Below are 26,380 nucleotides of genomic sequence, written 5' to 3'. Positions count from 1 at the left end.
AAAATATTCATCATTTCGGCGTGAAATGAGGCATCGGCACTGACGAAGACTGCAACGAATTAAAGTAAAACAAATGTTTTGCAAAAAATATTTTGACTGAATTCAAAAAAGAAAAATATTGAGAAATGAAATACACACAAAAAAGGTGATTAAACTATCGTCCATTATCAGCATTTGCAAATGTCAATAGCTCGTTATCCCAATAAACTTAACGATAATCGCCTGATTATGATATCTCTTCCTCTCGGCATTCATTGAGAAGCTGGCAATCTTATTTGACTTTTTCAGCACTAAATAAAATCCCAACGCGCAAGAACAATAAATCATTACGTCGTAGAACTCGTTTAGATACCCCTGCATGAAGTACACATTTTCAGTGATTCAATATGACATCTAGTACAGAGAAGTCAGTCGGATCTGGAGGTATCATCAAGCGAGAACTCTCCGCGCGTCGCATTGTGCTGCGCTCCGGTTCCAAAATTCTATCGGGACGTCCAATACCTCTTGGGATTTTCCATATATCAGTTTATATATATTCCAAGTGATAGCGTTATCTGTAATTCAAAGCGAATTCATTGGTATTTTCGGATTGTCGAACTGTGATGCTTGCGGAATAGAAGTTCAGCTGCATCTGTTGGATAAAAAGAGCGAAATGGGTGAGAAATTTCCCACAGAATATAATAATTGAATTTTAAAGAAGGTAAACTGTCAAACTTTTAGTGATAACAATCACGCACTTTCTAAATTTCATTCTAACGCCACCGGCGCATCTATTATTAGACGCGACGGTATTAAACACCAGAATATGCAAATTGTGTGGATGCCAAAAATTAATTAATACCGGTGTTAAGACGGATTTGTTGCCAGAAGCGTTAGCACCTGAGAGGGCGTTCCCCTCTGAACATTTCAGAAAAACTGTCTTTCCAAAACTAAATTCAATTCAGAGAAACATTTCAGTTTCTATTTATAATGTCGGAATCATCCAAAAATAAACGCAAATCTCCGTGTGATCGAATAAACCACTATCAGTCAAATAATAGAATCATCTGGCACCCCTCGGTTTAATAAATCTCAATGACATCATTGATACCCGTGGACTGAGTTCCACACAGTGAGGGTCAGATGAAATTGTCCTGTCCTCGTTCATGAATTACAGAATCCAATGTTTGAATGATAAGGGGCAATCACATTTTTTAAGACTAAATTATTCAATTTTCAGCTCTCAGAAACCAACACTTCTGGGGGGAGAGAATATCGAATTTAATAAAATGACAAAGTCAATATAGTAATGGAAATCCATTACAATATTGACATTGACCATTACTATATTGGGATTTTGTATACGCGGAGTGCAAAATCCCACTTTTCGCACATTATGACGAAAAATAAGCCTTCGGCGAGCGTTACATACCTCCCAGAGGTCAAAAAACACTTTTACGCACTCCTATCGCTACCCACCCAAGGATCAAAGAACACTTTTCCGATGTGCGGAATTCTGCGCACGCGGAGCGTGCGTAAAATGTTACTTTACGCACGAGTTACGAAAAAGTGTTTTTTGACCCGTGTGAGATGTTTAGCGCTCGCCAAAAGCGTGTGCTACCCTCCCAAGGGTCAAAGAACACTTTTCCCACAATTTCCGAGCCCTATTTTTCATCGCGACGTGCGGAATTCGGCGCACGCGGAGCGTACCTAAAATTTAACTTTACGCACAAGTGACGAAAAAGTGGTTTTTGATCCGTGTGAGGTGGGTAGCGCTTGCCGAAGGCGTGTGCTACCCTCCGAAGGGTCAAAGACCATTTTTCCCACGAGTGCCGAACCCTAGTTTTCATCACAATATGTGGAAAGTGGGATTTTGCGGACCGTGCGTAAAATTTTGCTTTACGCACTAGTGACGAAAAATAAATAATTTCAACTGTTTGAGTCGAACAGGGAAGGAAATACTCATGTGTCGAGATGTTTTGTGGATCCTCGTGTTTTGTGGCTTCGCTATAAACTACATGCTCAGGATAAACCTCAACCTGGCGATAGTGGCTATGGTCGTCCCAGGGACGAAAGGGCCCGCGATAGCTGAATGTTCACTCCACAATATCCCCTGGAACAGTCCCTCCAACAAATCTCTTTATATGTTAACGTTTCCTACAGTCGCTCAAAAGTCTAAGGTAGGAAATTTTCCTGATGTGTCTCAAATACATTTACATACGAAAATATTCCACAACAAGGACAACAAGCAGAAAAACAAGTTTTCCATTTTTTTTTCAACTAATCTAGTTGATATTCTGAGAATGCTAGCGGATCCTCTAGAAAAACGGACGACAAAATTTCATAGAAAAACCTATCGAATTCGTTAAAAAATTCTATTGAACTGTTCTACTAGTTTTTGGCCGATTCTATTGAAATGTTCAATAGAAAATATTCAGTAGAAAAAGTCAATAACATTCAATTTTTCTATATAACTTATTCTATTGAGATATTTTCTATAGAATTTCCTCGGCTCAAATTTCCTAACAAGGAACCCTAGGTAAGTGTCCGCCTCCGAATTTGATGAAACTTATATATGTTATAGAGGAGTCAAAACTAAGGGACACGTATTTTTTATTATCGGCTAATACGTGGATTTTGGGGGCAAAACTATCCTCTGAAGTAGGCCACTTCTCGGGTTATTTTGTCGTTTGCGGATATAAAGAAAATAGTCATCGTAAGTTTTTTCATTTGATTTTCTTGATGAGAAGAAAAGAAAAATAGAATGAAAAAAAAATTAGAAAATTAGAGTCGAGCAAATTCTATAGAAAATATACGGAAAGTATAAGAAAATCGAATTCTGTTGACTTTTTTTATTGAATATTTTCTATTGAACATGTCAATAGAATCAGCCAAAAACTAATAGAAAGTTTAATAGAAATTCAATAGAATTTTCTAACGAATTCGATAGGTTTTTCTATTAAATTTTTTCGTGCGTGAAATCGTGGTAAATTGCTCTATTAAAAAGTTTCGCAGCTTCCGCAGAAGAATATTGTATGGAAAAAATTGATAAAGGGTATTGATCAGTCAATATCAGTATCAATAAAGGATATTTTCTATTGACATTTCTCGGCTTTACCAGATTTTTTTGTGGCACGTAAAAATGTGAATTAATTTCCAGACAGAATCCCTGTTCCACTGGACTGAATATGATCAGGGTTTAGCTTTAGGTGCTTACTACTGGTTTCACTGGTTAACGCAATTGCCTGGTGGCCTATTAGCGCGTAAGTATGGAACAAAAATGGTCTTTGGAATGGGAAATCTGGCAACTGCAGTTCTCGGTTTACTCATTCCATTTGCAACTCAATATCATCTTTATGGATTGGTGGCCATCCGTGCTTTGCAGGGATTGATTTCTGTAAGTTTCTTCTATTGAAATTATTTTCTGAAATCGAAGAATGACTGATGGATTGTTCTAGGGCGTCATATGGCCCTCCATGCACGACATGACCGCCAAATGGATTCCTCCGATGGAGCGGAGCAAATTTGTCAGCGCTTATCTAGGTGATTAACAATCGAAAATCATTGATTTTTAATGCGTTGATGATTTCGATGAATTCTTTATGCGATTAGGCAGTTCCGTGGGCGCTGCCATTACCTATCCCCTCTGTGCATTCATCATCGATTGGATGAATTGGAGAGCTGCTTTTTACATCACTTCTATCATCGGTATTATCTGGTGAGCAGAATTTAAATTCGTTGTTACGAGTGATGAAACGTTGAAGGATAGCATAGGGGTGATCAAGGCATAGTGAGGTGGCCGCACGTACGAAAAAATCGTACAGAAATTGTCTATACGGATTGCGTATAGCAATTCTATAGGATTTCCGTATATGATATTCGGATATTTCTATACGAATTATTTCTATACATAAATTTTACATAAATTTTTGTATTCATACGAAAGATGGCTAAACATTCCAGAGAAAAATGTAGAGAAATGTCGCAACTCCATCCCAAATGTTTCTATACATGTGGCAGTGGGTCGTATAGGATTAAACCTATAGAAATCGTATAGAAATAATTTGTAAAAAAATATCCGTATAGAAATATCCGAATATCATATACGATATTGTGCGGGGCATAGTGGGGTACATAAACAAAAGGCCAAAATTGAGAAATTCAAGGGGTTGGGAGAGGTCGATCAACGATCAATAAAAAGTTGAAAACAGCTAAAAAAAATTGAAGGACTCTGAAATTTTTTTCAATTCTTTCAAACACCGGGATGAGCCGCCATATTGAGTAGTTTTGATTAAAGCCCTACCGATTTCAGAGTTTTTCTGTCGTTCTTTACAGATTTATAGGTGAAAAACAAAGAAACAACATTTATAATTATTTTTAAATTTTTGGACAAACCTGTCCCTAACTGTAATACGTTGGAGACACAAGTTCATAATTTTAAAATGTGAATAGTGATTGCTAAAAAGCAATAAAAGTATAATCTAATTGTATTCCTCTGAGATAGTTATGCCACATTTTTCAGGTACCAGAAATATTTGATGAAAAAAATTGATCAGAGCAAGCGGAAAAATTGCTTTCGTCAAAGCATACTCTATACATTTTTGCTAACAAATTAGCAATTTGCGTGCGAATGTAATTTTTCTTGCTAAAAAATGACGATCATTTTACATCTCTACTCGCAATGCTCTGAGAAAAAAATTTATTCCTTCCAAGAAAATGTTATTGGTGATATCTTTTTCATACTCTTAGTAGAAGAAAATATCTCTTTTGGAACGTATTTCTCCAGGCCAGTCATTTCCAGGTGCTCCGAAATCAGTTCCAAGCGTGAGAATTATGGTGATCTATAAGAATATTCTTCTGCATATGACCTCGAAGAAACTCCAATAATAATTATTAACATTTGGAATTATTCCAATTTTCTTTACCTGAGAAAATCGCCAATTTGTAAAATCCGGAAGATATCGGAGAACATTTTGTCAAGGTCATATGTAGCATAATAATCAGATTGTTCAATATCAGTGTAATTTTTGAGGATAGACTTGGACTCTCTGAAAATGACTGTCCTGGAAAAATTCGTTCTGAAAAAATATTATCTTCTGACGAGAATATCAATCCTTGGCAGGAATAATTTTTTCTCTCAGTGTGGTATATGAAAATCCGAGGGGTCATTCATTTGGAAATCCGGTGAGACAGTGATTGCTGATTTCACGTGATTTCGGGGATATTTCGATGATTTCTTACAATCATTGATTTCATGTGATTGCTTGGGATTTTTTGGTGATTTCGCGATTTTAGACGATTTTAAATGATTTCAAATTTTCAATTTCATCTATTTGTGGCGGAGAGGGGAATGGAGTAAAAGGAAATAGAATCCGGAGAGAAAGAAATACTGCGTATTGTAAAGAATGGGTACATTTAATAAATAAATGACTGTTTATCAAAGAATTTGGGGCAAAAAGAGATACAAAACGGAATGACACGTTCGCGGACTAGGAACGAAGATAAAAGAATAACGAGAAAGAAAGAGACGATCGTACATGAAGGTGATTATGAGGGAGTAAAACGGCAAATACGCAACAACATTAATGCAAGAAGGCTCAAACATAAGAATTACGAGAGGGTAAATGTTGATGTTGTATTTTTGTTTTATTTTTTTGTCTTCTCCCGCAGACAGTGTCTTTATCGATAACACAATGTTTTGATACTTTTTGATATGAGGATTCCAGGAGGTCATACCAAAAAATACGCGTTTGTATTCAGCGATTAATTTTTTTTCTGCGAGATCAGTCGCGCGTGCTACGCACGCACCTTCTCATCTTCTCACGTAATGGCGCTTCGGTTTCAGTCTTACGGTGACAGTGATTCGAGATTTTCGAGATTAGTGATGCCGTCGAGACTAGACGAGAATTATTTCGGAAAGATCATCACGGTCTAAAAAACAGCGAAAGTTTAGGAATCGTCGTAATCTCGAAAGACATTGGGTTGGTGCATCTCGTCACGAACTTGGAAGAATCCAGCACGCCTGACTTTCAGTATTTTTGAAATGTTTGCCTCGATATCTGTCTCGTCTCGTCTCGTCTCGTGAACTTGAAAAACCGAAAATCTCGAGATCCAGGCAAGATAAATCCTCCCGGAATTGTGACGAGATCCACCGATCCAATGTCTTTCGAGATTGCGACGATTCCAAAACTTTCGATGTTTCTCCAGACCGTGATGATCTCATCAAAATAATTCTCGACTAGTCCCGACGGTATCACTATTCGAGATATAGCGAGATAGATTTCCTTTCTCCTGGTTACGATAGGATATGAAAAATAATACACGTCAATGGGCTTACGATGAATAATACACCACAAATAAGTGGAAATTTTTTTTTTCTCTTTTATGTATTCGAAAGGGTCTCATGACTTGCTGATTTCATGATTTCACAAATAAGTGGTGATTGATGACAGCGTGATTTTGGTAATGAATGCCCCCTCGGAAAAATCTCAAAAAGTATATTTTAAGACGCGCATAAACCCATACGATTCACACAAATTCGACAGGTATTGTTTCTGGTACTTTTTGGTCTACAATACCCCGAAGGAGCACCCGAGAATCAGTCTGGACGAGTGTTCCCACATCGTGGAGAGCCTAGGAGACACTCTGTCCAGTTCCCACACTTTATCTAAAGTTCCCTGGAGAGAATTGCTCCTCTCCGGTCCCGTCTGGATAGCGATTGTTGCCCATTGGGGTGGCGTTTGGGGGTTCCTCACGTTCATGACCCAAGCACCATCCTACTTCAATTTCGTCCATGGATGGAACATCAATGCAGTAAATGCCCATTCAATAATTTCTGTACCCAGGGGAAAAAAACATTTTTCATCACGCTGTGACGAAAAGTGAACTTTTCGGCACGCTCCGCGTGCCTAAAAGTCCAATTTTCGCCACATTGTGATGAAAAATATTGTAAAATAAAATAAATATACTATTTTGTGATAACTACCTGAAAAGTGCACTTTTCGAAATGGTTTAGTGTGCGTAAAGCGGTTGTTTTCCGCACGCCGTGCGTAAAGTTCACGAGCATGCGTAAAGCGAATTGTCGCGTATAATGCAAAGCTTGCGTAAAGTTAATTTCACTATCAAGTTGAAGTTCATGTTTTTCAAGTGAAATTGACTTTGCGCACGCTTTCGGACTTTACGCAGTCGTGCACAAACATAACCAATTTACCCCCACTACCCTTTCGAACAGTGAACTCGGCAGGTATCACAAAAAATAGGATGTGTTACACGTGCTTGTGAAAAAGTGGAACTTTACGCACTAGTAACACAATATACTATTCTCAAACAAATCTTTTGAACTGAAAAAATCGCCTGCTGAATATGATCAAACATGTAAAATCTAGTATTAACCCTCTAAAATGAAAATCGTAGCACAGTAGGACTCCTATAATTTCGACCCGACGGGGGAACGAATTCCGAGAAGTCGAAAATAGTCAGCCGAGCTCTCATTGGCCAAGCGAGCGTAGTGGGGAGGTCAGAGAGAGAATGCATTATGTTGCTCTCTGTCTTCGGCCGTCGGGTAACAGTGAATACATAACCCCATAGTACATTTTTCCCGGTAACACCCCTATTGATCACAGGACAATTGATCACGACAAAAAAACACAGGCTAAATTATCACAGGACATTTGATCACAGGAAAAATGATCACCAGATAATTAGATCAATAAGACAAAACTAATAAGACTATTGTACCTGCTCGCTCAGCAGACGTTGTGCAAGCAAGAACGTTGCACTGTCTGGATTTGTGATCCACACATCTCCAGGTGATAGTCTTCTTCTTCTTGACATTTTCACGAAGTTTGTTAAACAAATACCCCTCGTGAAGCAATAATTTCTGGCCCTTCTGGCTTAAAACAAAATGCAGAGGCATGACTTGTGATAAACGAATTTGTGATGACTTGTCCATGTGATAAAATAATTTGTGATAACTTGTCGATGTGATTAAATTTGTGATCATTTGTCCCGTGATCAAATGTACCTGTGATCAATAGTGGTGTAATCCATTTTTCCCTATGATTGAGGTTAGGGAAACATTCGGGAGCATAGGGCTATGCGCCCGGAAGATGATGGGACCATTCCGTAAACGGAAGGAGTGGGGACTGAAAGCGCGAGAGTGGGGACGCAGTGTCTCCGCCTGTTGAAAATAGCCGGCTCGAGATTACAGGATTCCTACTATAAAGCGTAGTAGGACGCTGGAGTGGGGACGCAGATATTCCGCTTTGGCAGCCATAGAGTGGGGATATTGACGTTCACCTTAGAGGGTTAACCATTTAAAATCTGTCCTGAGATGGAAAATTTTTGTCGCAACAATAGATTTAGCAGTTTCTAAAAAATTTAATCCTCTGTGCAAGCAGGAATATACTATTCTAGCAGTACTCCATCGTTATTCGGTACTTCCATACGTATTTAGATATTTAATTTTAGGTATTTAGGGAGAAAATATATCTTGATAAACTTCCCTCTATAACGGATATTTTCATCCTAGAAAGGCCCCGTCTCGTATGAATGATCCGCCTCCTGAGCCAAATATTTAGTTGTTATTGAAAACAGCAATCATTCATATTTGAGACTCCCAAATTCGAATCAAACTATTTGGTTTTTTAGTAATTTTCAACTAGCGATTTTTTTGGCGCAAACAGGAGTTGTTTGAGGACTGTTCGTTTTTCTCCCAGCGTGTAATGTTTCAACACGACCCAAAATTATTGGATTTTTTTCTTCAGACTGGCTTCCTATCTGGACTTCCCCACGTTCTTCGCATGATTTTCTCCTACCTGTACTCAATCCTGAGTGATTGGCTGTTGCGGACCAAGAAAATGTCCCACCAAAACGTCCGAAAACTCGCGAATTTTGTCACGACTGGAGGAGGAGCCATTTTCACTCTGGGATTGAGTTTTAGTGGATGTCAACCTATCCTCGCGATTGTCTTCATGATGGCGGGAACTGCGATTAACGGCGCTGTGTCGGCAGGAACGTTGGCGGTGTTTGTGGACCTCAGCCCTAATTTCGCGAGTGTTCTGCTGGGATTCTGTGGATTAGTAACTACTGCCGCTGGATTCATATCTCCTCTGATCGTCGGAATTCTCACGAATCACCGGGTAATTGATTACTTTTTTAATATTAAGATTAATAAAACCTCGGAGTGAAAAAAAAACTACTGAAATGTGAAGAGTATTTTCTACCATGAATGCTCCGTCAAGAGGAAATGGGAAAATCCGGGAGATGACTTGAAATTTTTTTTTGATTTTTTATAGAAATCGGATAAAATGAGTTTAGGGTGATGTGAAATAATTTTAAGAAATGTCTGAAAATCCGAGGAGGGAGTATCTTTAAGGATCCTTGCTGCAGAGGGAGGGAGTATCCACGCAAGATGGCGGCGTGAACCTGTCATCCACCTCGTGTTTTTAAACATTTCTTCAAATTATTTATCCTCTTCAGATCAATTCTAACTTATTTCATTCAATTCCTAAAAAATGAACAAATTTTTCAAGCTATCCTTCTCTTATGGCCCAGATTGGTCACTTCCGTTATTGTTGAATATGTGGACGTACAATCATCAAAAGAAGTTCGTAAAGAACGTGAAGTTGCATTCCATATGGAATTACACAGGAGGCAACTTCACACTGTTCACGAACTTATTTGGGCGATTGTACAGCATTGTCAGCGTGATACATTCAGAAAAAAATCATTTTTTTGAACCAAATAAATAAGTTCATTTAAATAATACGAAATAAAGTCTTTATTCAAATCAAGCAATTTCAAATAAACATTTTTAATTGATTCAAATGAACTATTTTTCTGCACGGAAAGAAATATTCAGTAAAAATTACGGAACTCACAATTCACTCCGCCGTATTACGTAATCAACTCAGAAAATTGAAGTGACGGTATCGTAATTTTTCACAGGAGATTCAGATAAAAATTACGGAACGCTCCGGAAAAATTCCGTGACAGTTCCATAAAATTTCCTACAAACACATTTCGCTCCAGAATTACGGAAAAGATACGTAATTTTTATTAAATATTTCTCTCCGTGTGGGTGTTCTTGTCTTCAAGACTTGAAAAAATCTCATTGTATGTTTATTCGTATCAATAATTTATCTACATTCCAGCAAACGATAGAACAGTGGCGTCTGGTGTTTATGATAGCAGCAGCAAATCTCACAATCAGCGCTATTGCTTACCAATGCTGGGGGACTGCTGAGGTGCAACCGTGGAATGAGTGTAATGAACCTTTGGGCGGGGGTTCCCCCAATGAACTGACCAGTTTGAAACCTTTGAAGAAAAAGAATGAATCTAATCAGACTGATAAAGAAACTGTATGATGACTTAGTGATTAGTTCCTGGGAATCTATTTTCGAGTTGAACTCGAACGTACGATTTCAATTCGAGAATAGGCTCCCAGATGTTTCCAGTTTAGGTGAAATTATTTGACAGATCTTCCTAGTTTCGTTATCGACGGCAGGGAGCTACATGACGATTGACTTGAATAAAAGAACTAATTTGACTGTGAAATACGAGAAAACATTTCCATGAGACGTTAGTATACCCAGAAGAAGATCCAGTCCTCACGCAGATCGTTACGTACGAAAAGGTTTCACAGGAAAACTTGGTGAATTTGTTAGAAAATTCAATTCCATTTTTGTTGAAGTTTCTATTAGTTTTCGGCCGGTTCTATTGAAGAATTTCGCAGCTCATTGTTGCGTTTTTTTCAATTGAAATATCTAATAAACAATATCTTATCGAAAAATTCAATAGATTTCGATTTTTTTATACAACTTATTTTATTGAGATATTTTCTATAGAAATTCCCCGGCACATTTTTTTACCTTTTGACGTGGATATGGTTTTGTTATGAAGGATCATTTTAGGAAAAATCACTCTTTCACCAGCGCCATCTGTCCGAATTTTAGAAAATTCGAGAAAATTCTCCGGTGTTCTAGACAATTTGAGAAAGCTCCCGGGATTTTTCCAAAATAATCCTGAATCCTCTTGAAAATTTGAATGAAGACGAGGCCCTTGCATCCTGGAGCAGTCAACGTAGAAATTTCTGGAAAATTCTCAAACTTTCTTGAGAATTCAAGAGATTTAGTGAGTTTTGGGAAGATACAAGGAAGGGTTTCCCATATTGGAAAAAAATCGGTAAGTCCCTGCAGACTTACCATAGCTGCATAATAAATAACACATTCTTCACATTTCCTCAACAATAGTATATCCAGTACAACTGTACAGATTTTATCGAGCAATAATCAGTCGTCAATAATTATTAGTCAACAAATAATCATATGAACATCATAATTAGGAGAATTTTTAGTTGAAAAAAAAAAGTTTATAGTCATTTTCGGCTGAGTTACAGTTATTTGTTTATTGCGCGGTGTTCGCATCGGTGCGCGCCGCGGTAAACAAATGTTCACATCTCGAGAACTATTAGTCGTAGAGACCTGAGTCAAAAATCTGTTTATTCTCTATAAAATTGCCTAACCTTTTTCCACTGCATGTCTCGATAACTTTTCTATAGTTTTTCAGATATTTTAAACCAATGTAAATTTCTCTTCAATATCACTTTTTGAAATTTTATTTCGTAATTTAAGAGAGCAAAATTTATGCAGAATCTTTTTTATAGAGCAGAGTGAGATTTCCAAGAAAGCTGGCCATTTCTGTTCGATTCTGAAATATCTATCAAGAATTGATCTGCAAGGGAATTCGATTAATCAATTCGTGTAATGCTAATTCCAGTGAATAATCCTGGCGCCCGCGCTACGAAATGCCATCGGAAATTAAGACATCTTTTTGCTGATTTCTATTGTAAATTCAGTAGCCTTTCCGCATTTTTTTCAGAAAAAAATACTTGACATGGAAGAATCAATAGATTTTTATTTTCTATAAAATATATCCTCTTGAAAATGACTATTATTTCGGAGGATATCTATCATCAATTATGCCCACTGTGATCGCCGATCCCACTAAAAAGTCATTTATATATTTTATAATTCTTCATTTTTTTCAATGAACCATCATTGACAAGTTTATATCTAGCTGGTGCGTCTAACCGTATGAGGTCATGTACACACAATGGAGAATAAATGACCGAAAGATTAATAAATGAGAAAAAACAAATTTACAAAAACAGAATAGTTTTGCGAATGTACAAAATTCCATGTTATTTGGCCTTCCATTTTTAATAATCAGTTATGTTCTATTTTTTATCGATTATTGCTCATTGTGGCTCATTAATCATAAAATGCGTCGCTAGATATGTCGTTTTTCCGTGGAGGTAACTCAGCCCCACGGACCCCGCTATTCAGGACCCCAATTTTCCTTTTAAAGTAGCTCTACCCCTACGGCTGGACTCGTTGAGTGCTTTTGAAAAAAAAAGATTCTGAAAATAATTTTTTTGATGTCTAAATTACTCAAATAATTTGTAAAGGACATAAGCATAAGAATTATTTCATTATTAATTATTTTCAAGAAAAGTATGAATAAATAGATTTTCAATTGACTAGCTTGGAAAAATTAGTGGCAACACTGTAGGATAATGTGACGGGTGAGAGAGGTCCCGCCAAGTGACAGCTGAACGAGCCGTCGTTGCCACGTCTACTCCTATACACAGTCTCCCACGATTCTGGTTGGAAATTGTTAATAATAAAAAAACTAAACGATAAATCGTTATCTAACAGGTGCCAATATTTTTTATTATTTTTTTCTCGTTTTTAGGGAAAAAAATTAGATTTTAATCTTTGTTTTAACCGGAGCTGTGTTAAATTTAGCGATTTTAGCACATAAGACCCTGTGTTAAGTAATGAATTTTCAACATTTTCATTTATAAAAACTTGAACGACAATTAAATGAGCAAAAAAATTACGATTCCGAATCACACAGAGTTTTTCGGCGATTTGTTGTAGTTTTTAAAGATCTTTGAATTGAAAGATAACCTCCTAAGGGTAGAGCTACTTTAATGAAGTGAATACTGCCATCACTCGATTATTGGCAGCAATAATTGTGACCGATGGCGGCTAAGAGGAATTAATTCCCTGCGCTACCGATACTGTTTGACCGACGAAACGTTCGGTGTACAGTTGTGATTTTGTACAGATGTTATTTTGGACAGTTGGTTTCTGTACAGTTGTTATATCTCATTTCTCACTAGGCCCTGTACAATCGTCAAAAGAAGTTCGTAAAGAACATGAAGTTGGATCCTGTATAAGTCTATATGGGATGCAACTTCACGTTCTTTACGAACTTCTTTAGTCTTCTTCTTCAGTCGTGGAAATGTACAGATGTGATGAAAGTACTCTTCCCACAGGAAGAAGTAGGGGACCAATCGTGATCGTGAACTCGATCGATGGCGTTGGTCTTACACCCGACAGTCGATGGCGCTGGCCCAGCCTCGGACCTGGTACGTGACTCGAACAATGGGCCTGACATGTGGTGTCGAGTGAGCGAGAGAAAATACTCGATTTTTACTCGAGGAAAAATAAACTGTCTCTAGGAATAGGATTTTTTCGTACTGATTTTCACTTTTCCTCGTCCGGGGATTGGCATTGACCCTTCCCCAAACTCATAAAACTGAAAATCACTATGGAAAAATATCGTTCACGACTATTGCAATGGGCTTTTTTTACTCGCGTGGTTGGCCAGTCCTCGCCTTCGGCTCAGATGCCAATTCCACGCGAGTTAAAAACCCCATGGCACTCGCCCTGAAATATACTATTTTGACTTTCACGATTCGAAGTTGAGTTCTAATTGCACTGGAAACTTTATAAGAAAAAATTAATACAAAAGGGCTTTATTTTCGGGTGGTCCAAACTACGCTGAGGAATTTCTAGTTTTATGACTTGTTTCCTGTTTACGCAAGTTTCTAATGCACTTTCTAAAAGTCTGTATCTTCCTATATACCGTCAGTGTGGGGGTTATGGAACACTTTACGAGTAGAATCCACGGTGAACGCTGTGATACATGATTTTATCTATAATTTTAGGATTTTAACTTTTGCAACAGCTAAAACAATATCTCTCCTTCAATTGAAACATTTTTTCATATTTATGGGGTCAATAGATTAATTAATATTCAAGAAAAGGTGACGCCCGGCAAATGCTTCACTTATGGAACCCCTGAAAACAAAATGTCCCCCTTATGGAACCCTCAAAGGTACCAGTTGTGGAACAGGGAGATTCATATGAGGTTATAGATTTCTCTAGGCTTGGAAGTTGATATAAATACTTTATTCCAACAAAGTAATGTAATGAGAAGAACAAATATTTCAAGAGACGTTCGAAGAGAATTTATGAGAGGTTAGTTTTTTGACAGGCGGGGGGTTCGCTAACTGCCTCAAGACCGTGTTGTGGTGTCTCAATAACGGAACCTCATTCTCTTCAATTGAATTAATCATTTTTCTAATTTTTTTCTATTGAATCATCAAGAATAATTCATCTAATGTCACTACAAACACTTTTTAATTCACCAAATACTTACATTTTGGGAGAAAAGTCTCATTGAACACGGCGATGCACTTGCCACGCGAGTGAAACCCAACAACTCAATTCACACATACGAGAGGGAGTCACTCGCTCGCCACTTTTAACGGATTTATTTAAAATGGTTTTCATTGACTCACCTCGACCAGACCTAATCTTAGGGAAAGATAAGAGACCATCCTACCATCGAGACGGAATTCCCTATAGTTTTAACACGGTTGGGACTTTATTTTCTTAATAAATGCTTCAAAGTGTTCCAGTACCCCCACACTGACGGTATTAGCTCGTAAGAATTTATTTAATGAAAATTTGAATCTTAGCGGTTCTATTTAGTGAGAAATATGGCGGTCAGAGGGGCCCTACGTCGCTACTAGGGGCATGCGTTTAGCCTCTCTATCTTCATAGCTAACTTCGTGGCGCGTGAAATTGAAAATTCATCGAGAAACACCAAGAAATAATTTCGCGAAGCGGTAATTCAAAGGCTTGTTATATTTGTTTTCCTCTGAACGAATGTGAAGAAAATACAGTTGTTTTATAGTGAGCACAATATTATGAAAGCAATGGCTCATCACTACGTCGTGACTGCTCATAAACCGACGGCTGTAACTGCCTGTGTCACCGGTAATGAAAAAACTCTATTTTGCAGAAAATAACCTTAATCTTGACGATTTTTTTAACGCTTCTGGATTAAAAAATGAATGACATTGTCCTTATTTTTAGGTAATTTCACATCTCCCACGGATCTCAATCTCATTTTGGCCAAAAACACGAGGTTAGAAATTTATTTGGTTACTCCGGAGGGCTTGAGACCATTGAAGGAGGTTGGAATTTATGGAAAAATCGCTGTGATCAAATTTTTTAGGCCACCAGTGAGTACTTGTTTAAAACTAATGAATAATACTAATCACTAAGAGGTCTTTGGCATGGGAAACATTGAGAATGAGTGGTAATGATCGAGAATTTTGTTTGTCGTGATGATTATCCCATCGTTTACTTCGTACTGTTGGAGTGAACGAGATTACCAGATTATCAAGAGCTCTTTGTTCATGGAATCGGAGTGTATCATAAATCATTTTATACAATTACAGATGTTCTGGATGAATTTCCAGTAGAGGTGTTGAAAGTAATGAGTGAATTTTTATATTTTTCATGATTGTTCATTCAACCCAAGAATCAGTGATTTCAGGAGAATATACCGAAATACTTTCGTAGCTGATAAAGTTTTAATAAGAACCCAGGAAACAATTTTTACGGATTCCATCTAAAAGTCCCCAGCAAGACCGCTAAATATCCGGAAATTTACCGGTAAATTGTGGGCTGGAAATGTCTTTTGACATTTCATTTTAGCATCATTGGTCATAGCAAGATGGAATATCATGTTTATGCGAAATGTGAAAAATTAGATTCTCATGTTCCCCACAATTTTAGAAAGCTTTCAAATTTAACGTCATATTTTCAATAATAGAATTTATTAATTAGCGAACATGTGAGTGAATAATAATCACTAAGGGGTCTTTGGCATGGAAAACATTGCGAATGAGTGGTAATGATCGAAAATTTTGTTTGTCGTGATGATTATCCCATCGTTTACTTCGTACTGTTGGAGTGAACGAGATTACCAGATTATCAAGAGCTCTTTGTTCATGGAATCGGAGTTTATCATCAATCATTCTATACAATTACAGATGTTCTGGATGAATCTCCAGTAGAGGTGTTGAAAGTAATGAGTAAATTTTTATATTTTTCATGATTGTTTGTTTCTTCATCCAAAAAATAAGTGATTTCAGGAGAATATGCCAGAAGACTTTTGTAGCTGATAAAGTTTTAATAAAATGTCTTTCGACATTTCATTTTAGCATCATTGGTCATAGCAAGATGGAATATCATGTTTATGCGAAATGTGAAAAATTATATTCTCACGTTCCCCACAATTTTAGAAAGCTTTCAAATTTAACGTCATATTTTCAATAATAGAATTTATTAATTAGCGAACGTGCGAGATCTCTCGAATTCACAGGGATTCCTGAGAAAAACAATAGTGAAACAAGCAGGGGTGCGAGCCTATTCGACAGAAGGCATGTGATCGTTACTTTTTGCGTCCTTAGTCTCTTTCTTTTTGTATTTCTACCAATTCCATTGGTAGTAAACTTCCAAATGAATCCGTAGCAATTCCCAATCCTTGTGACAGGCGTACAACCGTAACCACATGACACCGAGTGTCTACAGGAAAATATTCACCCTTTTAATGAAAAAGATTTATACAAAAGGTTTAATATCTCCGAAACTGCTTGGCCGGTTGCGCCTATCCAAAATACCAACCTTCAGTATTGTAAGAGCTATAATCATACCAAATGTCAACTTGCTATCCCCATTTATTCTCAAGTTATCGTGCGTACAAGAATGAAAAAAATTTAAAAACGAAAAAACGGCAATCTATTCCGCCTAACGTGTGCTTTCTTCAGGATTATCCTATCATATAATATATTATAATGTATTATATATAATATAGTATAGTATATATGGTACGCTATAATATAATTAGAATTTTTTTTTTAATAATACCTTTCTTTTTAAGAATTTTGTTATAATAAATAACATTCAATAGATTGGTCACAAAATTACATTAAAGTAAATAACATAAATTTTTTTTCTAAAACTTTTCGGAAATTCACAAAACCTTAGAACAAATGCAGGAATGCAGGAAAATGATTGCACTATCATGAAACTTCGTGAGTCAGTCAATAATGACAAAACGCAAAAACGGTATATTATTTCGTGTCAATCTGATCAATAATTTGCCAGAAATATGAAAAAAACGTGAATTTAACCCTAGTCTGGTCACCTGACGGAAAAATGCGACTTTAATCACCTTCGCGGGAGAGTGCCGCCGTGTTATTTTGCTCCAGCGTTGCCGAATCCACTCTACACTTCCCGGGCGCGTTTAGCGAGTTCCCAGCAACGTCGCGCAACAGGCAATTTCATTTAACACGGGAAAAAATTGTTCACCTGTTGCAAATAATTTTTTTTCTCCCAGAATTAAGGATACAATATTGAAAAAACAAATACTAGAATTTTCCAGATACTTCAATTGACGAATTCAATTTTTCTCAAATTTTTCCGGTCAACCAGTCAATGGCAAGGTGAATAAAACGACGTGTTGCGATAATTCCCTCACATGGTGACCAGTCTAGGGTACATTTTTTTCTCTCTAGAGTTGGATAATGACGAATTTAAACTAATACTTGAATCAATCTCTTTCCAGCACGAAAAGAAGGATCTCCTTTTTCTCCTTACCACGCGATACAATGCCATGATCTTAGAATGTTCCGGAGAAGGTGAAGAAATCGAAATAATCACCAAAGCTCACGGAAACGTAGCTGACCGAATAGGAAAGCCTTCAGAGACCGGAATAAAAGCAGTGATCGACCCAAAAGCAAGAGTCATCGGTCTCCGGCTGTACGATGGTCTCTTCAAGATCATTCCATTGGACAAAGACAATCCCGAGTTGAAGGCCTCCTCAATTAGAATGGACGAACAGCAAGTGCAAGATGTGAACTTTCTTCACGGTTGTGCAAATCCCACATTGATAATAATCCATCAGGATATCAATGGACGTCATGTAAAGACCCACGAAATCTCTCTGAGGGATAAGGAGTTCGTAAAGACTCTTTGGAAACAGGATAATGTCGAGAGGGAGTCCATGATGGTAATCCCAGTGCCATCACCAATCTGCGGAGCAATCATCATCGGCCAGGAGAGCATTCTCTATCATGATGGAACTACTTACGTGGCTGTTGTTCCTCCCATTATCAAATACAGTACAATTACCTGTTATGCTAAGGTTAACATTTTTTAACAAAATTAATTTCACTTTGTGAGAAGCTTCTTCAGAAGGAATTAACTATTTAAGGGGAGACTACTATGAGTTTTAAAAGTCGTGGGTTATTGGAGTGAGACTTTTCATACGTTGAAAATAGATTTATAAATATGAAAACGAATGATTAGTGCAAAAAAAAATTTTTTTTTCATTGTTCGTTTGCTCGAAAACGCTTAAAATGCTAAAAACAGCCCAGGGCCTCCAATTTTTGAGCTACAAAAGATTTTTTTTTTCAAAATTGTCGGAAAAATGTGCGGAACAACAATTACGAGCCAGTTTTTTGGAATTCGACTTCTACATAGCTAATTTCGTTTTGGTTAAAATCAAAATTTGCGCCATTCATGTAAAATAGAAAAATTATCCTTAAAATATTTCAAATGTATTCTTGATTCTTTCAGAAACATTTTTCGGGATATTTTACATCAGTGATGCAATTTTTTATTAAAACAAGCAGGGTTGTAAGCCTTTTTGGAAGAAGCCATGTGATATCTACTTTTTTTTCTGCCAATTCCATTGATAATAAGCTTCCGAATGTTTGTTATTATGACTTTTTAAGTCATATAGAGACGAAAATCATTGATAAAATGACAATGTGTAATTTTTTAGAAAAAAAAGATTTTTGGATAAATTGCTCTATGCCTGGATGTACTGAATCGATTGACACAATATTTTATACATAACTGTGGGCTCATAATACAAATTAGTACCCAGAATCTCAGATGTCTAGACTAAGCTTGAAGCGTATTATGGACACCACGTTAACTTTAAAATGAAAAAAATTAGAAAAATGCTGATGGGTGGGTACACATATTTTGATTGATCTTGATAGAAGATATCGTGACAAATGTTTTGAGAAAAAAAAGTGAATCGGCCCAGTATTTTAAGAGATATTGAGCATAACAGTTTTTCACAAAAAGTTGAATATCTTCTAAACTAATTATCCGATTCAGCTCATGAACAATACAGTTCTGTAATATCGTAAGAGCTACAATCCTACCAAATTTCAACTTCCTATCTTGAATTTTCAGCGAGTTATCGTTTCCACAACGATTTCCTAGTAAAAATGAAAAATGCCGATTATTACTAGACTGACCCCAGTGACGTAGCAATATTTTGACTTGATTCGATAGATATTATCGTAAGGAATACTTTCCCGTCAAAAAACTTCGATTCGGTCACGTAGTTTATGAGATATTAAGGAAAAAAGATTTTTGAGAAATTGCTATATCTCAGAAACTACTGGGCCGATTAAGCTGAACTTGCGCCCACAAATGCTCCAAAGTAATACCAATTATCTGACAAAAATTCAGATTTTTAGCGCAAACTTTAGTCCTTTTTTCGGGGGAATTTATAAAAAATTTCCGAAAAATCGGCATACACATTCTGACATAGATACATCCATTTTCTAAAAACATCATATTTTCACGGTTCATGACATTCTACATCATTTCCAAGCAAAATTACGAGATCGTAAAAATCATCGATTACAAGGCTTCCATTCGGAAGCAAAAATAACGAAATTAGCTGTTGATGGTACCATTCCTCCTCCGAACGAATTTTCAAACTCTCTTTGTCTCAATAGGTAGACGCCCAGGGTCTCCGCTACCTCCTGGGTGACATGGCGGGCCACCTCTTCATGCTCTTCCTCGAACAAGAGAAGAAGCTCGACGGCACTTTAGTGGTAAAAGATCTGAAGGTCGAACTTCTCGGAGAAGTCAGTATTCCCGAGTGCATAACTTACCTCGACAACGGTGTGATCTTCGTGGGAAGCCGCCTGGGAGATTCCCAACTGATAAAACTGATCACAAAGGCTGACGAAAACGGCTCCTACTGCGTTCCCATGGAGACCTTCACCAACCTCGCTCCAATTGTCGACATGGCAGTTGTCGATCTAGAGCGTCAAGGTCAAGGCCAAATGGTAACGTGCTCCGGTGGCTTCAAGGAGGGCTCCCTCCGCATCATACGAAATGGAATTGGCATCCAGGAGCACGCCAGCATAGACCTGCCAGGTATAAAGGGTATGTGGGCCCTGAAAGTCGGTAACAAGAGCTTCGATAACACTTTGGTCGTCTCCTTCGTCGGCCAGACGCGAATTCTAACCCTGAATGGTGAAGAAGTTGAGGAAACTGAGATCCCGGGTTTCGTGGCAGACGAACAGACCTTTCACACCGGCAATGTCAGCGACGATCTCCTGATTCAAATCACCCCGACATCAGTAAGAATAATTTCCCATGAGGCTAAATCAGTGGTTTCAGAGTGGGAGCCAGACAACAAACGCACCATCTCGGTTGTCACTTGCAATGGCAGACAAGTCCTCTGCGCCACTGGCAACGATCTATTCTACATTGAAATCATCCAAGACAAGATTGTTCCCAAAGGATTCATCACTCTGCAACACGAAGTCGCTTGCCTGGACATTTCACCTCTGGACGGCTGCACAGAGGCGAAGATCGTGGCTGTGGGACTGTGGACGGACATTTCGATAAGGATTTTGACTCTCCCAAGTCTTGAAGAGATCAACAAAGAGTTATTGGGAGGTGAAATCATCCCCAGGTCAATCTTGATGACTTGCTTCGAAGGGAATACTTATTTACTGTGCGCTCTAGGCGATGGCTCCATGTACTACTTCTCACTGCTGAAGGATAATGGTCTGTTGTCTGATAAGAAGAAGGTGACACTGGGAACTCAACCGACAGTATTGAGGACCTTCAGGTCTCTGTCGACTACCAATGTCTTCGCATGCTCCGATCGACCAACTGTCATATACTCATCCAATCATAAATTAGTCTTTAGTAATGTGAATTTGAAGGAAGTCAATCACATGTGCTCGCTCAATGCTGAGTCCTATCCGGATAGTTTAGCCCTGGCGACAGATTCGACAGTGACAATTGGCACGATTGATGAGATTCAGAAACTTCATATTAGAACTGTACCTTTGGGAGAATCTCCGAGGAGAATAGCTTATCAGGAGTCCTCGCAGACTTTCGGAGTCATCACGATGCGAGTAGACGTTCAAGAGAGCAGTGGAGTCAGCATCGTTCGCCCCTCTGCCTCCACGCAAGCAACATCGACCTCGAGTTCCTCCCATGTGGCGCCACACAACAAGCCCGGACACACAGCCTCCAGTGAAATTGGCCAGGAAGTCGAGATCCATAATCTCTTGATCATTGATCAACACACCTTCGAAGTACTTCATGCTCACACGTTGATGCCCAACGAGTACGCATTGTCCCTAATTTCGACGAAACTCGGGGAAGATCCCACATCGTACTTCGTCGTTGGAACTGCATTGGTGAATCCTGATGAATCAGAACCGAAAATGGGGAGGATTTTACTGTATCAATGGAACGATGGAAAGTTCAGCCAAATTGCAGAGAAGGAGATCAAAGGGGCTTGTTATTCTCTCGTTGAATTCAATGGTAAACTACTGGCTAGTATCAACAGCACAGTGAGACTGTTTGAGTGGACGGCTGAGAAGGAATTGAGGCTTGAGTGCAGTCACTTCAACAACATCATCGCACTCTTTCTCAAGACTAAGGGGGATTTTGTTTTGGTTGGAGATTTGATGAGATCGTTCACTCTTCTGCAGTATAAGACGATGGAGGGAAGTTTTGAGGAAATCGCGAGGGATTACAATCCCAACTGGATGACTGCCATTGAAATTCTAGATGATGACACCTTCTTGGGCGCCGAGAACTGCTTCAATCTGTTTGTCTGTCAGAAGGACAGTGCAGCTACGAATGAAGAGGAGAGACAGCAGATGCAGGCGGTGGGGCAGTTTCATCTGGGGGATATGGTGAATGTTTTCAGGCATGGGTCCTTGGTGATGCAGCATCTTGGGGAGAGTAGCACGCCCACTCAGGGGTGCGTTCTCTTTGGGACTGTTGGGGGGGCTATCGGACTGGTCACGCAAATTCCTTCCGGTTTTTATGAGTTTTTGCGAAATTTGGAGGACAGATTGACTTCGGTTATCAAGAGTGTGGGGAAGATTGAGCATCATTTCTGGAGGAGCTTCAATACGGAGTTGAAGGTGGAGCAGTGTGAAGGCTTCATTGATGGAGATCTAATTGAGAGCTTTTTGGATTTGAATCATGAGAAGATGGCGGAGGTGGCGATGGGACTCACGGTGAGTTTTGTATGGATTGTTTTAGGGTTTGGGTGAGGGAGGTGTGCAGGAACACCGGGCCATTCAGAGTTGGACAAGTAAAATATCATCGGTATTTTATCAAGTTTTTTACATGTGAATAAGCAGGGCTTTTTTTATTTCTACCAATTCCGTTGGTAATAGCTTCCGAGTGGATTCGTAACGGAGACCCCCTCCCCCGTCGGTCTTGTGACGGAGGGGGAGGGGTTTAAAATATCCGAAAAACGCGTGACGTAATATTTGAATGCTCCCTTTACAGGGATTCGAAGGTATTTCAAAAGTTGAGTGGATAGGGAGCTCTCTTGAGCCTACACTGAGAGAAAAACAAACACGTTGTCAAACAAGTCTTGTTTGGGCCAACAAAATCGCTAGTTGATAATTGCCAAAAAAGAATTTGTTCGGTTCGAATTTGAAAGTCTCAAACATGAGTAATTGTTCTGCTTTCGACAGCAACGAAATATTTGGCTCAAGAGGCGGATAATTCACACCAGGTGGTGCCTTTTCAGGATGAAAATATCTCGTATAGAGGAAAATTTATCAACAAATATTTTATCCCTAAGTTACGAGATTGCTATCATATCGTTATTATTGTTTCATTTAAGGGTTCATTTGTTGTCTGTGATTATTTGACAGTCGAAACGAAAAACTACTATCCCTTGTTTCGCATAAAACAAAAATTTTTCGGGAGCAAAATACGTATGGGAGTATCGAATAACGAAGGAGTAGTGCTAGAAATGACATTTCTTGCGTGTTCAGAGAATGCAATTTTTTTTGAACTACTAAATCTATTTTTGCGACAAAAATTTTTCATTCCGGCGCACTCTCTGCATGTTTGACCCAAAAAATCCTTTTTTGATAATTTTCAAAAAACTATTTTCTTGGCACAAGTAAGACTTTGAGAACTTTGTCGTTTTTCTCTCAGTGTATCTTTCAACCTAAGATAGGCGAATCTTATCTCGATTCCGAAAAATATTCCAAAATTTGGTTCAAAGTGACATTTACTTACACCATTCCACCAATTCTCCACTGAATTCAATTGCAACGAATAATAAGATTGATTGAAAATTTTTTAATTAAAAATTCCATTTATCTACAGAAATGTGAACCAATCCTACAAATTTCGACTAATCTCTACGTTTTGTACATCCGTTTTATGATTTGGTTTTACAAAAAAAAATATAAACACTCTCTATTATCCATTGACAATTAAGGGTGCCAAGTGAATTTGAAAAAAGATTTAAAAAATTTTTTTTTTCCCTCCATCATTGGAGAAATATGTATTCATCCATCCGACGAAATTTCAAACCCGCAACCGGAACTAGACATCGAGAAAATAAATGCGGAAAATCCTCTATTTCGCGTGACGAACCTCGAGAAAGCATGGGATCAAATGGGTACGGCGGGTTGAAATATCTCTCTTATTCACCCCGGTACCCCATTGTTTTTTGTCGCCATCACATTGAACACATCATTCCCCATATCTTCAAATTTTTTCAAATTTTTCTTGATTTCCTAGGGGGTTGAAACGTTCAATTTAATCAAAACTCCATAAGAGGCCGTGTATAAGACTGATTTTGTTTATTTAATTTCTCGATATCCATAAGTTCTAAAATTTAAAAATTGTCACCGATGTTCACCATCTGTCTAATACTATTAATTAAAAAAATTATAACTTTGTTGGTGAATGTTAATTTTCAAGGTCATCGCCAAATTCACTCGGCACCCTTAATTTTCAGTTGAATTCACTCTGTTGCAGATTGATGACGGTAGTGGTATGAAAAAGGAGGCAACCGTGGATGATCTCGTAAAAGTCGTCGAAGACCTCACAAGGATACACTGAACACTTTATCAATCCTTCCCAGAAAGAATTTACCGAATAGATTTTGTTAATGTGCACTTGTTTGTGTCACTAGACACTGATTTTCTTGACAACAGTACCAAGGAACAACAGGAGCGAATGGCGTGTTCTCAACAATAAAAACCAAACAATTGGATATCAGTGTAATAATGGAAAAAAAAATGATTCCAGTGAATGGGCATGAGAATATCGATTTGCAACAATGTTGATCATTTGGCAGTACATTACATTATTACATTAGATTTATAGCTGTTTAAGGTGGACTGTATAAAATAAAAACAATTATGTAAATGCTCTCTGCAAAATCATTCATTCTTCCAATTATAATTTACTTCTTTTTTTATTCCTTAATGCTTTGCTGAATTGTGCATTCATTTTGAGTGCACAAGTGGCTGGGAAAAATGTCAAGAGTCACCTCTTTTTCTAGACAATTTAATTCTCCACAGAAAATGTCCCATTGAATTCAAACATAATAGACAACAAAAATTACAAAAATTATTCCACCCTAGCTTTTTTTTATTTTTTCTGAGGTAAAACAGCATCGACATTGGCAGCCGCTGCAGCATTACCAGTGGATCCAACAGCTTTGAGAGTCTCAGGATCAAAAATCCAATCTCTAATTGTCTCCACTCCCTGTCCAGTCATTCCACTGGCCTCAATAACAGTAATTTTCTGGTGAACTTCTCTCTTGAGCCGCGCAAAATGGATCATCAGTAGAGCTTCATTCCTCATCTGTCTGTAACTCAGATCCATCTTCCCCAGCACGAGTGCTATTTTAACATTATCCAGCTTGGGTTCCACCAGTAATGAGTAAAGTAAAACACCAGCTGCACTGATTTGACACAAATTGCTAGCATCAACGACATAAATAATTTTACTAATCCTATTGAAATAATTCTTCCACATGGGGGCCATGCTTCCACCAATCTCCTTCACCACCATATCAAAGTGTCCATCGTTACTGCGTACGGTAAAAAGATTTACTCCATTAGTGGGAACTGTTTGTGAGGCTTCATCGAGCTCACCGTCTTGCAATCTTTTCATCAACATTGTTTTGCCAGATTTAATGGGACCAATACACAGACACATTATTTATATTCTTTGCTATTGTTTTTTTTTTAATCAAAATATATTATAAAATTGATATTTTCGGGGGTTTGAGTTTTCACCGAGACGTCGGGTTATATACATCATTTTCATTGATCAAACACATCTCGCGTTACTAGCAACAACAGTGATACGATTAGTACATAATTTTACTTGTCTTTCTTGTATTTGGTGGATTCTTCTTCAATCCAGCCACGAATTTTTTTTAAGACCTCAAAAAAAAATGAAGAAAGTCTGTGCTTTAATACTCATTAAAAGTACTCGCTTGAATTTTTTCAGATGTTTTTAAACACCCGTGATGGAAATAAGGGGATATGAACAAATTTCGAAAAAATAGATATCGGGAGAAGTTGACCTCCGAGAAAAAAAAGTTTGGAACAAAAAAATTAGGTTTTTATCGGAATTTTTAAAATAATTTTTTTATTATAGAAAAAAGGGGTGTAGAGAGTTTAAACGCTAGAATTAGCTTAAAAGACAATTTTTGCGCGTTTCGTCATTTGTGTTATTCTTTAAAAAAATTGAGGTAATACGGGACGGGCGTAATACTCGGATCTTGGCTAAATCGTTGTTGTCACCCAAAGGCATAAAAAAATCTCAATTTTTTTCCTCTAATTCAATAGTGAAGTGGTCAACGGAGATAATTCGACTTATCCCCCAGTTGATTTTTTGAGGAATATTTCCGAATCTGAATTTTTTCATTAGATGTGAAAAAAACAAGAATGTTTTTGACACCTCATAAAAAATAATCCACCGTTTTGCAAACAAGGTTTATTATTTACTTATAAGAGGAAATGTTTGAAAAAATATCAATATTTTGCGAAATTTAATTTAGATACTGATTGGGTATGAATGTTTTGGAATTTTTTCCATGCAATTTAGTTGAAAAATTTAAAAACTGA

At 37.8% G+C, this 26,380-nt stretch overlaps 3 protein-coding genes across 3 annotated transcripts; 2 read left to right on the top strand and 1 right to left on the bottom strand.

Moving 5' to 3' along the window:
* The first annotated feature begins 414 nt into the window (after positions 1-414).
* LOC107041594 (sialin) lies at positions 415-10,536 on the top strand. The gene is made up of 8 exons (XM_015262204.1): positions 415-656; positions 1,930-2,159; positions 3,140-3,376; positions 3,438-3,522; positions 3,592-3,697; positions 6,525-6,792; positions 8,745-9,119; positions 10,134-10,536. The coding sequence occupies exons 1-8, from the start codon at positions 653-655 to the stop codon at positions 10,344-10,346; spliced, it is 1,518 nt and encodes a 505-aa protein (XP_015117690.1). The 5' UTR covers positions 415-652; the 3' UTR covers positions 10,347-10,536.
* Positions 10,537-14,916: 4,380 nt separating this feature from the next.
* Positions 14,917-24,667, top strand: LOC107041593 (DNA damage-binding protein 1). The gene is made up of 5 exons (XM_015262203.1): positions 14,917-15,116; positions 15,216-15,364; positions 17,758-18,336; positions 19,955-22,498; positions 24,273-24,667. The coding sequence occupies exons 1-5, from the start codon at positions 15,047-15,049 to the stop codon at positions 24,354-24,356; spliced, it is 3,426 nt and encodes a 1,141-aa protein (XP_015117689.1). The 5' UTR covers positions 14,917-15,046; the 3' UTR covers positions 24,357-24,667.
* Positions 24,202-26,217, bottom strand: LOC107041595 (ADP-ribosylation factor-like protein 16). Its single transcript, XM_015262206.2, has one exon. It carries the CDS (start codon positions 25,461-25,463, stop codon positions 24,891-24,893), a length of 573 nt encoding a protein of 190 aa, XP_015117692.1. The 5' UTR covers positions 25,464-26,217; the 3' UTR covers positions 24,202-24,890.
* Between the last annotated feature and the right edge of the window lie 163 nt (positions 26,218-26,380).

This window comes from Diachasma alloeum, unplaced genomic scaffold (assembly GCF_001412515.2).
Source record: "Diachasma alloeum isolate Michigan unplaced genomic scaffold, Dall2.0 Dall_scaffold_00368, whole genome shotgun sequence".
NCBI classification, from domain to species: Eukaryota; Metazoa; Arthropoda; class Insecta; order Hymenoptera; family Braconidae; genus Diachasma; species Diachasma alloeum.
This window is presented reverse-complemented; position numbering and strand designations above follow the sequence as displayed.

What these genes read in the sequence shown, in the direction of transcription:
- LOC107041595 (XM_015262206.2), bottom strand. Translation starts at nt 25,463, where the DNA reads ATGTGTCTGTGTATTGGTCCCATTAAATCTGGCAAAACAATGTTGATG.
- LOC107041593 (XM_015262203.1), top strand. Translation starts at nt 15,047, where the DNA reads ATGAAAGCAATGGCTCATCACTACGTCGTGACTGCTCATAAACCGACG. An exon ending in TGTAACTGCCTGTGTCACCG is followed by an intron (nt 15,117 to 15,215) that starts GTAATGAAAAAA and finishes CCTTATTTTTAG; the next exon opens with GTAATTTCACATCTCCCACG. An exon ending in TCAAATTTTTTAGGCCACCA is followed by an intron (nt 15,365 to 17,757) that starts GTGAGTACTTGT and finishes ATCTCTTTCCAG; the next exon opens with CACGAAAAGAAGGATCTCCT.
- LOC107041594 (XM_015262204.1), top strand. An exon ending in TCTATCATCGGTATTATCTG is followed by an intron (nt 3,698 to 6,524) that starts GTGAGCAGAATT and finishes CAAATTCGACAG; the next exon opens with GTATTGTTTCTGGTACTTTT. An exon ending in ATGGATGGAACATCAATGCA is followed by an intron (nt 6,793 to 8,744) that starts GTAAATGCCCAT and finishes TTTTTTCTTCAG; the next exon opens with ACTGGCTTCCTATCTGGACT.